Source organism: Haplochromis burtoni, unplaced genomic scaffold (assembly GCF_018398535.1).
Source record: "Haplochromis burtoni strain Fernald_Lab_line unplaced genomic scaffold, NCSU_Asbu1 Contig_289, whole genome shotgun sequence".
Taxonomy (NCBI): domain Eukaryota; kingdom Metazoa; phylum Chordata; class Actinopteri; order Cichliformes; family Cichlidae; genus Haplochromis; species Haplochromis burtoni.
In genome coordinates, this window is record NW_024582650.1 from 273,235 (window position 1) to 287,618 (window position 14,384).

Below are 14,384 nucleotides of genomic sequence, written 5' to 3' on the forward strand. Positions count from 1 at the left end.
TATAAATATCACACACATAACTTATTGCAGTTGTATAATATTGTTATATCATTTAGTAACATTACAGCAGTGCCTAGATGAGGTGTTGTTGTTATATCCCAGCTCCCTGGCACATAGCAAATACTTCAAAGTAAAGACAGCTTAACATAAATTGTATTGCACCATCAGTATTATGAAAATACATCTTCTGTAGAAATTAACATACCTTGTTGGGAGGAATAAGATCAAAATGTTCCCACACAGGGGAGGACATCCTCCTCTTCTTAGCTGGCTCCATTCTCTCCTGACTTTCTCTCCTCACCCTCATAAACCTCCAAACGGTCTCCAAACTCTCACTAACCGCAACTCTCCATCAAACACCCACATTTTGAATAAAGTCTGAGGGGTTTATATCACTGTCATAGCTCGTTCAAAGTTCAAACCACTTCCTGAACCAGTCACGTGGTACAGCCGGTCAGCGAGGCTTCGGACGTCATCATTTTCAGCTCCTCCCATAAATGAAGCACGCCTCGTTACGCGCATCGCGGAAACGCCCCCTCCATTGCTTGAAGCCTCGATACAGAACTTCACATCACTAATCATGGGTGTGCAACTGACATATCTGGAAGCTGTGTGATACTCTCATGTCACTGTGGTCCAAAATGTTTATCTATAGATAACTACCAAAAGCTAAAAGAGAAATAAATGATTATATTAATTTTGTACAGAGACACACATAATGGCATATGCACATGAAGTAACACACAATTTTCCACCAGATGATGCTGTTGGAAAAGTATGCTCTGATTCACATGACCCTGAGAAGCATTGTCTACAAACTACATAGAAAGGTGAATGTAAACTTACACCACCTGCTGGCTGCACAGACAGAGCAAAAAAGAGTAAAAATAAAAGTCATTCTTGCTGTATACTTCCGATTTCTAACGCACATGTATGTACACAGGTTGCAGCATAATGAAGGCTGAAGCATGATCGGTATTATAAGTTGTTCATATAAGTATACTGGTAACCCGAGTGTGAAGAAAAGATTATTTTTTGTGTAATAATTGATCCAATTTTCCTGTTTAAGTCTGAAGAAAACTATCAGAAATTCCTCATTTTCTGGGGCAAAGCTAAAGTGTTCTTTTTTAGATAGTGAATTTGTGCTTGTTAACACTTTGACCCTCAGTTAATAAAACAAAATAAAACAAAATAACAGCATGTTTAAGTTTTGTTTAAAAAAAAACTGCTGCATCTTCATTTAAAAAAAATGCAATGCTCTAGGACTGTATTGTGGAATGTTCTTACAAATTTAATACTACTTTTTAGATTTTTTTGGTTTGTTTTTACATACCCATAAAGGAAAACAAATTTTAACATAACTTATTTTCCAAACTGACAAATGACAAAACTACCAAACAAGAAATTAATTAGCAAACAAAAAAAGAATTACACAGAAGTGCTGCTTGCCACGAGGCGTAACAGGCCGCAGGCAAGTGGAGTGCCCTGTGGGCTGAAAAACGTTGAAACTCTCAATCAATGCTTAAAGCTTACCATCATAGTAGAAGACACCTGACCTCCCTAAGGGGGCCCAGCCTTCCTCCTCTAACTCTTGTTTAAACAAAGCTATGGACAACAATGAAAGCTAATTCATGAATATAAAAAGGAGCTATCCTCACATTAAATATAATGCACAGTTAATATAATCTTAACTGTGGAGGAGAGACGCCTAATACAAGTACACCAGTCAGACAGAGATAATGGTGAAGAACGCTGGGGCCCCGTTGAATTTCTGCATAGGGCCCTAACAGTCTGTACTCTGCACTGGAAAGCTAGCTTTAGTTAAGTGTACAATTTCAAGCAGGTCCAATAGCCACCTTTAGAAACTCAGGGTCCATATAAAGGTGAATGAAACAACTTCTGTAAAATAACTAAACAACTGTGGATAATGCTTCCAGCACTAAGGATCACAATGGGGGTTTTAAAAATAGGGGTTTAATTATAGTTGAGAAGCAATGACAAAACATTTCCTAGTCCCCTAAAGCCCCGCTGATAAATCTCCAGTCTAGGTTCTAGGTTCTTTATTATTTGTCACATGCATAGTTATACAAGTATAACACACAGTGAAATGTAACCTGACACGCTCCTCGACATGTGCACAAATTGGGGGGGGCGGGGGGGGGGGGGGGGGGGGGGGGGGGGGGGGGGGGGGGGGGGGGGGGGGGGGGGGGGGGGGGGGGGGGGGGGGGGGGGGGGGGGGGGGGGGGGGGGGGTGTGGGGGAACCGAAAGCACTGTATATATATATATATATACTATAAATATATATATATATATATATTATATATATATATATATTATATATATATATATATATATATATATATATATATATATATACTACATATAGTATATACACTGGGTGAATGTGCAGTAGTAGCAGCAAGCAGGTGAATTCTGTACATTAATATGAATAGATATCTGACTATTTTACAGGATAGACAATATAAACATATTTAAAATTAAAGGAATTGAAATGTACATTGTGCCTTGGTTTAGAGTGTTTGGAAGAGAGTCCTGTCTCAGTCAATTATAAATCAAACAAGCCAAAAAGTTAATGGAACTACTTGAGTCAAAGTACCGAACTACCAGCGAGATACTGGAAAAGTACTTCTTTGATTACATAAAGTCCACTCCTCCTTAACATTGCTGGAAACTTTGTTAAGTAACAGCATACTGAATTACACAAAATGTGCCGAATGGTCGTGGCATGCGTGTGGGACGTCAGGAAGTGGTGAGCCTGTCACATGTGAAAAAAAGCCCCTGACGTACCTACAGTCAACTATTTGAAAACTTTCAGGCTGTGAGCATGTTGAGCCTAAAGGATAAACTGAATTATCTGATAATATTTTGCTGCTGTGTATTTGTCTCTGTCCATGGAAGCGGCAAAGGTAAACATAGATATTATTTTATTGATGGACTAGCTGTTATACATGTGCCATGGTTGTTTGAGGGTAGGAACACTTGAGCACACTGCTAGAACATAGACTAGAGAGATATAGAGTAATCATTACTGAGGAACAAAGATAGAAGTTTAAAACTATTTATTTAATATTTAACATAATGAGTGTGAAAAAAACACGACAGAGATTAAAATGCTTAATTCAACTTTCTTTAAAGTTGTACCAAAAACAAACAATGTAGCACACTTTATTGTTATTGTTGTATACAGGGCGTTGTTGCTGGACTAAATAAAAAGAGTATGTACAGCCATTTAACAATACATACATTTTATAATAGTGACGTACTTCTGGGGCACGCTATGGAGTTTAAAAAAAATAGAGAGATGATATTTTATGTAACGTCAAATCATAAAGGCACCTAATTAACCAAATAATCAGATGTTGTTCTTGGAAAAATGTGCTGATATGAATTATTTGAACATGGCATGACAAATTTGGGCATATTTATGTGTTACAGCCACTATGATGGAAATTACATGTCAATATTATAGATGATGAGGGAAAATCGTAGAAAATATGTGAATATTTTTTATTACCTTTTATTACCAGGGCATATGGGCACTACCTCGAAGTATTATTGGCTTCTTGTCTATCTGTAGATTTGTTACACCTCTCATCATTAATATTAGGTTTCTGAGGTGTCTATTATTTGACTGAGCACTGAATTATGTGTGAGTAAGACTAAAGGGCTTTAGCTTCAGATCAGGAGGTGCATTCTCTCAGTGTAAACCAGAGTAAAGGTAAAATCTGCAACTAGATTTCCCTCTGTGGCATGCAGCCTCACGGCACTAAATCTCAACCATGCCACACAAAAGCCACACAATACAATACAGTTCCTTTATACAATGCATATTATCATAAAGTTTATTGTAAAAACATTAATTAAACATTAATTAAATCATGTAAACATTACATCTGTAGCAGATAAGATAAAACTTAAAACAAATCTTTACAAACATGAATCTTAATCTTATCTTGCGCAAGTAAATGGCCAGTAAGTCCTCCAGTTACTGAGAAAACAATACTGATAGAATGAAAAACAAACTGTATAAAATAAATTGTCTTATGTATAAATATACATGTGAATATGAAACATGTTGTTTTTAAATACACAGCATCTAATTACCATTATGTCTATATTCTCCCTGTCTTTGAAATGTTAGCACTCCAGAGAGCTCTGGGACATAATTAGACTAATAAAATGACAGATAGATAAATAATTAAGATGGACGACATGTGTGGGATGGGACAATTTATATAGTATTAAGATAAAAAATGTATTTCATTGTTGCGATCACAAAAGAAGAAAATATGCTTTATGTAAACAGGCGTTAATTCTTTTCTGGTAAGAATTACGCATTACTTTAAAAAAAAATTGCAGGTCTACATGCATCGTGTGATGTTGCGATTATGGTCCGAAGAAACAGCACTTGGAAGACTCCTCCACGACAAAGTCTGACAGTCAGCTGTCCGGTTATACACTGTGGAGAAACGCTGGAGGTCACCTGGTGTAAACTCTTTGACTCAAACAACTGTGAACGGATTCATGAAACAAAAAATGTGAAGATAACACAGAATCCTGATAAGGATAAGCTGATGTCATATTTAAATTTCAAGGAGATTTCCATTCATGACGATGGCATGTACAGATGTGGTTTACTAGGATATAATGGCAGCGTAATCAGCCATTCCATCATCATCTCAGTATCAGGTATGCTTTCAGGTATATTTTATTCTTCTTCGGCATTAAAATATAAAATAATAAAATATGAAGTGTTAATTCTGTCTACTATGTATCATTCCCTAAAGACATGTACCAGGGAGTTGAAAACCCCGATAATAATGATAAAAATACAGGTGAGAAGCTTTATTTGTCAGAAAATCACTGCCAACATTTTCGTTGGATGCAGCTTAGCACGACTGATCTGGTGATTCTGCTTTTGTAGGAACAACACCGAGCCCTGATCACAATGAAAACTGGAGGCCATACTTCTACATTTGTTTTGGCATAGTGCTTCTTATTCTCATACTGACTGCCCTCATCTTCTTGAGTTCTTGTGACTGGAAACGTAAGAGCGCTAATTTTTATTTTAGATGGTTGAAACTGATTTCATTGAATTTACCATCTAAAAATGGGTAATTTATTTATTGACTTTTCTACAGGAGTGCTGACCTTAAACTACGTAAAGGGAGAGGTAATGTTGGTCATATCAAAATATATTTTTGGGATATTTGGGGGGATAAAAAGTATTATTTATGCACTGTTATTTTGTTGTGAAGCACTTTGTTATCCTTGTCTTGAAAGGTGCTATATAAGTAAAATTTTACTTACTCACTTTTGGAGCCAGCGTCTAATGGCACCTTGGAGAAGTATAATTTTTGACTTTTTTTTCAGGGTACTTTTGGTCTAACAACAGGCTTGAAAATAGGAGAACATGTGGTTTCACTCACTGATGAACAATTTCTTTCTTTTTGTTTCAGTTTGAATGTTTTTATAGGCCATAAAATAAACAAGTAATACAGTATATAACATTTTGTGAGCCTCTGACAACCTGGCAGGCCGATTTTTCTAAGCTAATTATCTTCCACCTTGCTTAAGATTTATTGTCATGGGAGTGTCGAGAATTTTTTTTTACTAATATATTCTAATATATGTTTAATATATTCTCATTTTGGTGTTTTGTGCCATAGGAAATGCCGACTCTTATGATACCAGACCTCCCTAAATGGAGCCCTCCTTCCACTCCTGTCCCACTGACCAACTTGTCTGTTTTAAATGACATCTATTCATCATACACTCCAGAAAGATCAGTATCACCAGCTTCCCAGCCCAGTTCGAACCAGATTTCAGCTTCAAATCCAGCACTTAAATATCAAGACTGTGAAGTATATGGTATCATCAAACATAGACACGCTACCAAACAGGGTGGAAAATATCACACCATGACTAACCAAGTTAAAAACCCAGAGTCTTCTTTCACTGCTGAAAGACCAGGATCACCAGCTCACGAGCCGCATGAGTACCAGATTTCAAATTCAAATCCAGCAGTCAGAAATGAAGACTATGCAACGTATGCTGTCATCAACCACGGCAAACCTGCTGGAAAACGGCACACCGAGACTAACCAAGTTAAAAACCCAGAGTATGCTGTCATCAAATTTTCCTGAGTGTTGTTGATTTTAAATGGACACTTGCAGATGAAAAAACTGAAAAATGTTTTGCAATATGTGGTGGAGTCATGTGATGAAACGTACAGCTGTACAGCCATACTGCGGATGAGATGAATGGAGGAAGCTTGTGGTTCTCTAAGTGAACTGCATGTCTTCTAGAGTTATCGTGACTAAACCGGAAGCAGCAGTGACTTCATTCTCTAGCCCTCTGGTTTGTTCCCAGCAGCAGCACTTCTTTTTCAACTAATAATTTATTGTACTTTGTATTGTGCTTCTGATGTCATCTGATTCCAGTCCTTGTATTGACTTAACTGCAGTAACTGTCGTACTTTCATAAAAAGGTCATAAACAGATTTCTTCTTGACAGACAAATAACACTTAAATGCAGTTTTCTGACTGATTTGTTATAGAAAGATGGCAGTCATTAAAAAAAAGACATGTTAATCAGCACTAGAGAGATTTAAGAGATATGAACAGTTTCTCATACCTGTCCCTCATACAGCGCTTGTTGTTTTTGTCACCACTACTGTCAGAGACAACACCTTGCCTATTGACCACAGAAGTGTGGTTTAGCTCAAATGTGCAGGAAGTTAAAGACGGAAACATTTCTGACAATGACGTTTTTTGAACAGGGGACGCTCAGCTTCAACCACATGTACGCATTGTTAATATTGCACTTTGGGCAATGGCCTTATTATTGGTCCTGTTTTTCACATATTCTATACTTAAACTAAAAGAAAAACAAGAAAGAGTAGTATTGGTTAGCTTTTAAAAGGTACCAGAAACTACAAGCAACAGAGAATGGGGGGATTAGAGGAAATATTAAATAAAGACAACACAGTAGTTGTCATAGTAGACTCTATGTTTGTTAACCATTTGAGGTTGGAAACCTTAAAGAAATCTCCCCTTGTAAAATGTTATGGCCTTTTTGTGGACATACACTGTGTGCAATTCTGTTTAAGGGGGATTTTCACCTTTAAAATTTCTCGGAATCATTTTATAAGTGAGTCTGAAGTTAGAGCATTTTCCTGGAAAAAAGACAGCGTTTATAAAAATATTAAAACAATTATGGTAAAGCTGCAATTTAACTGTTTAGTATAATTTAAAATGTCAGTATAAATGGGTATTTAATCCTGGCTCTCTAATATTTACACTCAGTTTATCTACATTAGTATATATGTATTTGTATATATACATGTTTGATTTTTTGTTTTGTTTTTTAAAATAAAAACATAGACAATAGACTACAGACTCTATAGGTATGATTTTTTTTAAATGTTGCATTCAGTATAAGTTCAAACCATTGATTCTGCCCATATGTTTTTACTGAGGCATATATGGTGGGGGGACCAGGGAAAGTTTTTTCATATCTGTACGACCAAACTTTTTTTCTTTTTGAAATCACAGAAGTTGCCCCTCGTTCTTAGAAAGAATTCAGATTTAAGGTACTTGTGAACTGCCTTCGCTTTTAATAATTTCGAGCTGTGGCCATCTTTTACTGTATGTGCAGTGTGTGATATCAGCTAACAGATCAATAAAGCAGTAATGCATGATCATAATTTTCTTGTCAAGTCTCAAAAACAGAAATCGACAGAAAATAACACTCATTTACTACATTATGCTTGTGGAAAGGTTTGCTGTGATTTATAAGCTGGTGAGCAGTGTGCCCAGGCTCATACCATGGAATAATGAGTGCTTTTAATATGTTTATTATTTAATATTTCAAGTTTTTTTTAACCTTCATTACTTCTGAAATACAATAGCCACATGAAATCTTAAACACAGAAACACACATTTAAGCTCTTATAAAAACGGCCAATCAAATCTAATTTTCACCTACTCCAGCCAAGATTCTTTCTTTATTTACAATATGCTTTTTTCCCATAACTTTGAGCATCAATATAATGGGATATATATGTCTTTTAGCTATATGCTGCCTATCTGTGTCTGTTACGACTGTGATCGTAATCATGTGTGAATTTGAGTGTCCAGGTGCTCCTCCGGGATTGGTGGATGGCTCACACCAATTGGCTGAGGACTGCGAGACAGCGGATAAGAAGAGACCGCCTGGGACTGCCAATTCATTCATCCTCGGCCCAACCCAACCGGCAGACCGTTCACTGTGTCACTATATTATGTTAATATAAGAGCATGTAGGGGTGGACCGCCTTTTTGTTTGATCAGTTTTCTCCTGTTTTTGTTAGGCAGGGAGGAAAGTGATTGCCGTTTGGTTTAGTTCTTTTGAGTAGATAAGTTGTGTTTATTCCTGAGATAGGTTACTTTTTGTTTGTTGTTTTGGCCTTGGGTTCACCCTGAAGTTATGATATGCTCCCTTCCTTTGTTTAACTGCACTTATTGTAAATAAATCACTGTCACAAAATATTAAGTGTGTGACGTGCTGCTTGGGGTTGGACGGGGATGGATCACCCTTTAAGTTGTGGTCTGACCGCGCCTAGACGGGCCATAACAGTGTCTATGGAGGTTTTCAGAGGTAAGAAGAGGTGTATTATACTGTTTCTTGGGCCTCTTGAATAGACCTGAAACAACCTGGTGCTAGGGTCCCTGGGTCGTTGACCCAGTGTTTTGTGTTTTTGGTTCTTTGATTTTGTTATTTCATTATATTCTAGCTTTGCTTTATGGGTTTTAGGATTATTCTTAGTTTAGGTTCTCTGGGTGGGGTTTGGTTAGAGTTTTAGTGTTCTGGTTTTCTGTCTGTGTTCCATGTTGCTGTCTCCCCTGTCTGCTGTATCCCCACATCCAGTCAGTGTTTGCCCTGGTCCCACGTCTCTGTTCCCTTTGTTATAGTGCCTGCCTGTGAGTCTGTGTAATGTTTCCTGTTTTACTTTGAAAGTCCATGTCTGATGTTAATGTGTCTGGTTTTGCTTCCCCTTGTCTCATTAGGCCTGATTTGCCCCAGCTGTGTTTCCCTCCTGTTACCCATTCCCTGATTGCTCCCTCTGTGTATTTAAGCCCTGTGTTTCTTTGTGTCTGTGTTCTGATCTGCGTGCCTTTATGCTGTGTGTTCGGTCTGCCTGGTCATGTAAGTTTCTTTGGATTTTTGTTACGTTTTGCCATCCAGCAATAAAAGCTGAGTTTTGAGTTACTTTCTGCCTCCGAGTGTCTGCACTTTGGGTCCTTCTACTTCCACTTCTGCCTGCACACAGCCTTAACCTGACACCTGGCTCCTTTCAGTTTGAAAGAGTGACTCTGCTGTGAGCCCATTTCATGTTCCTCACCATACCTCTAAGGGAGAAATCAGACAACCTTTGGATCAAGCACATTTCCAACACCTGCTTGTCTAATTTCAGTCTTTCAGACATTCTCTGCAGATGCTGCACAGCTCCATGTGTCAGTTTCTTGCTTAGTATGTCCCTCAAGCAGGAGCAAAGGGCAGCAGCTCATCCCCAACCTGAAATGGGTACTTTTAACTTTTTGCGACTGAGAATCATGGTCATAGACTTGGTGCTAATTGCTGTCCCCAGTTGTTTCACACTTGGCCAGTACAACCTGGAGATTATCACTCTGATCACCTTAAACTTACACTACATTATCTAAAAAAATCAGAAATGAGATGGTAATGCCCACAAATCAACTGATTTTGACCTTACACCACCCACCCATCCATAAAAGTTCTGAACAGAAGCTCAGTACTGGTGGAGTCCAGTCCACTTACAATGTGAACCAATCTCTTTCTATAGTTTTACTGGGACTAAATGGCCTGTAACCTTTGGCCTAATACACCATATTCCTGAGGCAAACCTCCAAAGGACACATCAAGGAAAGCAATGAATGACTCCTTTGTGACTACAGAACATATGCTGATTTGTAGGACAGGACAAAAACTATATAGAGCTGGGACAAAGCTTCCCAGAGAGTCCCCTTTTCAAAAACTTACTGAGGACTTTCACCCCAGTTTGCCAATTCAAAATTACTGTTCACTTCCACATGATATTGCAGGTCAACCAAGAAAACCCAGAAGTATCCAGACTTGGAGCAATCCCCATGCCCAAGTGGCCTGGCCATTGGAGAGCATAATTTAAGCTGTTCTAAAAGAGAAGGTTGTGTGAGATTGGACAAAAACTCACACAATCTTTATTATTCTTGAGACAATAAAGAGTTGATCCACCTGAACCACAACTAGAATGAAAGCTACACTGTTCCTCTTCAATCTGAGGTTTGACTAAAGGGTGGACTGATGACACTAACCTTCCCAGAGAGCTCCCTTGTTAAAGAGGGAAAACACTATCCCAGTTTAATGAAGACAGCCCTACAACAATAAAGACATGGGGAATTTTCATCCACCTCCCAAGGGTGGAATTTTTTTTAACCCTGTGACCTCAGCTACAGTAGTGGATGAATTGTCCTACTTCTTCCCTGATGCTGCTCTTTTATTTATTTGTTTTTAAAGACAGATTTATGGCATTTTACCTTTATCAGATAGTGGAGCACTAAAGACAGACAGGAAAGTAGAATATGCTCCACTTGGACTCAGTGTCCACAGTGAAGATATCCCAGACAGGGCCCTCCACCAGACATTCCAGCCCAACCTCACTACATGTGGTGATCTATTAACGCTTCAACATCTCTGTTCACTCGAGTGTCCAAGACATAGAGCCATAGGTCTGATGACCTTATTAGAAAAACAATCCTAGACTTGGCACTTAAGGAGTCCTGGCGCCTAGTGCGCTCATGAACACCCTATATTTGAACTAGGTGTCCATAACATAAGCCATTGTTCACGTAAGTGCTGATGTTGCCCAGCAGGAAGAATGGAGTCTCTGAATAGGGCACTATCTAGCATCCCAGCATGGACTCCACGAAGGACAGGGACTCTCACACTGCAGCAAGTCTACTGGTTCATTCATGGTTTAAAGGTAAATTTTCCAATACCTTATTAATAATGTTAAATTGTCTTTACTAATGTGTAAAGTGAAAACCAAAAGGAAAATAAACCCAGCTGAACAAAATGAAGATGAAGACAGACAGGAAATAAAAGCAGAGGCATGACACAAGAGAGACATGACAGTAAAACAAAGTAAAACAAAAAGTCACAAAAACAGAGATAAGACCCTAACACTATATAACCTAACACAGAGGCACACAGGTAAAGGCTAAGGAAAATAACACAAGGAACTAAACTCTTCAAACCCTAACCAGACTGCTAATGGAAATAAAAAGGACGTGGAACTAGCTGCAAAAGGCCCTTGATGCTAAGAAGGAATATAAAAATCAAATATAAACAACAAACAAACCGAGGAGGAAATGGAGTAACTTCATTCTTCCTTAATACTGAAACTAAAAAACTTTATCATGTTACAACATGAAATGCACATGTGTGTGCAGCACACATGCAGGGAGTAAGGAAGTGGTGAGTTTTTCACAAGTACAAGAAGCCTCTGCAGTATCTTCAACAGATTATTTGAAAATTTAAGGTCGTGAGTATGATGAGCCTGATGGACAGATTTAACTCTCTGATGACTTTTTGCTGCTTTGTGTTTGTCTCTTTAGATGGACACGGTAAAGGTAAACCTTTATTAATGCTTTTTCTGAAAGCTCTTCTATTAATGAGAAGTTATTTAATATAAACTAATTGTAAAAATGGAAGGATGGATGGAAGAACAACTTAAACAAATGAGATATTTGTTTGCTGAGACTGAAAAGTAAAGACTGAGAGCACAAGACTGGAATGTAGAACATAAGAGACATAGATATAATAATTGGGTACACTGAAACATGACACCGTGTCATGATAGTAAAAGTATTGAAATATATTTTAAAAAGCGAAAGCTCTTAAGTAATTTGATTCTTAAGTTTAATCTTTGTATTCCTTCCAAGGAGTGCACAAAATGAGCACTGCCATAGAATGAGTGCTTTCCCATTCCATTTTTGGTTCCTATCTTGTTTTGATCTTTATTTTTTATTTTATTCTATTGTTTTTTTCATGTGTGTTGCTGAATCCTGAACTTAAACATAGCATGTAGAATTGATACAAATTTGATGTGTGATACTGATATTAAATCACAAAATGATATTTTAACCACATAAATTAAGATTTGATCTTCAACATACAAAAGTTGACAATTTTAGTATGAAAATGACAATTTGTGTAATTCCAAAAAAGTTGGGATGCTTAGTAAAATGTAAATGAAAACACAATGCAAGAAATCTGCATATATTATAAAATCATATTTTATTCGCAGTAGAACAAAGAAAACATGTAAAATGCTTGAAATTAATAATGTAATTTATAAATGGTATTAGCTTATTTTGAATTTGATGCCAATAATATATGTTTTGCTATTAGTAGTTACAACAGTAGTGTAAGACAGGAATAACACTTTGATGCTTAAGCTTGTAAAACAAGCACCATAGTCAAGCTAAGAACTGTGAGTATTGTCAAAAAATGCAATAGTTCCTACATACAGTGACTATTTTTATCAACTCAATAATTTAATTATACAACAATCAGATATAAATAAGAAAATGTTCAAAACAATTTAAAAAACAAAGAAAAACAGTTTTAAACTATTATCACCTCTAAATCTCTCTTCTTTACTTATTTTTAGGTTTACATGCTTCGTGTGATGTTGCGATTATGGTCCGAAGAAACAGCACTTGGAAGACTCCTCCACGACAAAGTCTGACAGTCAGCTGTCCGGTTATACACTGTGGAGAAACGCTGGAGGTCACCTGGTGTAAACTCTTTGACTCAAACAACTGTGAACGGATTCATGAAACAAAAAATGTGAAGATAACACAGGATCCTGATAAGGATAAGCTGATCTCATATTTAAATTTCAAGGAGATTTCCATTCATGACGATGGAAAGTACAGATGTGGTTTACTAGGATATAATGGCAGCATAATCAGCCATTCCATCATCATCTCAGTATCAGGTATGCTTTCAGATATATTTTATTCTTCATCAGCATTAAAATATAAAATAATAAAATATGAAGTGTTAATTCTGTCTACTATGTATCATTCCCTAAAGACATGTACCAGGGAGTTGAAACCCCCGATAATAATGATAAAAATACAGGTGAGAAGCTTTATTTGTCAGAAAATCACTGCCAACATTTTCGTGGATGCAGCTTAGCACGACTGATCTGGTGATTCTGCTTTTGTAGGAACAACACCGAGCTCTGATCACAATGAGGATAAAAACTGGAGGCCATACTTCTACATTTATTTTGGCATAGTGCTTCTGATTCTCATACTGACTGCCCTCATCTTCCAGAGTTCTTATGACTGGAAACGTAAGAGCATTATTTATTTCTTGGGGGATAGTTGAAACTAAATTGATTGAATTTACCATCTAAAAATGTGTAATTTAAATATTGACTTTTTCTACAGGAGCACTGACCTCCCCAGCAGCCCAGCCCTGTTCGAGCCAGATTTCAGCTTCAAATCCAGCACTTAAATATCAACAATGTGCAGTATATGTTATCATCAAACATAGACACGCTACCAAACAGGGTGGAAAATATCACACCATGAGTAACCAAGTTAAAAACCCAGAGTCTTCTTTCACTGCTGAAAGACCAGGATCACCAACTTGCCAGCCCCATGAGCATCAGATTTCAGCTTCAAATCCAGCACTTAAATATCAACAATGTGCAGTATATGGTATCATCAACCACAGACATACTACTAAACAAGGTTTAGTAGAACAGCACACCATGGCACAATCAAGTTAAAAATCCAGAATATGCTGTCATCAACATTCCCTCACTTTTTTTCATTTGAAATGGCTACTTGTGGATGAAATTGTGTAAAAGTGTAAATCAGTACAGTCATGTAAAGAAAAAAGTTTGACTATATAATTCTGTGAAAAACTAAGTAAATCTAATTAGATCTTCACCAAGTTGGCTGATCTAAGATAAGATAAGATAAGATAAGATAAGATAAGATAAGATAAGATAAGATAAGATAACCTTTATTAGTCCCACGCGTGGGAAATTTGTTTTGTTACAGCAGTGGACAGTGCAAAGTTGCATAGAAAAATTAAAGAAAAACACTGGAATAAGATAACAATAAGATACAGTACACAATAGAATAGAATAAAACAAAATACTATATACAATTGAATAAAATAGAATAAAATAGAGTACAAATGCATACAATATGAGTATAATACAATGATGCCAGAGAGAGTATTGCACTTAGTGTTATTGCAATTTCAATCTAGAGCAACAATCTAGAGCAACAAA

At 37.1% G+C, this 14,384-nt stretch overlaps 2 protein-coding genes across 3 annotated transcripts; both read left to right on the forward strand.

Annotated features, from left to right (window-relative positions):
• The first annotated feature begins 2,798 nt into the window (after positions 1 to 2,798).
• On the forward strand, positions 2,799 to 9,043 carry LOC102313934 (B- and T-lymphocyte attenuator). Of its 2 annotated transcripts, XM_005944889.3 has the most exons (6): positions 2,799 to 2,928; positions 4,382 to 4,711; positions 4,810 to 4,857; positions 4,947 to 5,069; positions 5,164 to 5,195; positions 5,692 to 9,043. In XM_005944889.3, exons 1-6 carry the CDS (start codon positions 2,847 to 2,849, stop codon positions 6,166 to 6,168), a joined length of 1,092 nt encoding a protein of 363 aa, XP_005944951.1. In that variant the 5' UTR covers positions 2,799 to 2,846; the 3' UTR covers positions 6,169 to 9,043. The 2 variants fall into 2 exon arrangements, with proteins under 2 accessions (XP_005944951.1, XP_042083830.1); XM_042227896.1 differs by having other exon boundaries at positions 2,812 to 4,711.
• A 2,566-nt stretch (positions 9,044 to 11,609) lies between these two features.
• On the forward strand, positions 11,610 to 14,090 carry LOC121815744 (B- and T-lymphocyte attenuator-like). The gene is made up of 5 exons (XM_042227897.1): positions 11,610 to 11,694; positions 12,738 to 13,067; positions 13,166 to 13,213; positions 13,302 to 13,430; positions 13,528 to 14,090. The coding sequence occupies exons 1-5, from the start codon at positions 11,613 to 11,615 to the stop codon at positions 13,869 to 13,871; spliced, it is 933 nt and encodes a 310-aa protein (XP_042083831.1). The 5' UTR covers positions 11,610 to 11,612; the 3' UTR covers positions 13,872 to 14,090.
• The last annotated feature ends 294 nt before the right edge of the window (positions 14,091 to 14,384 follow it).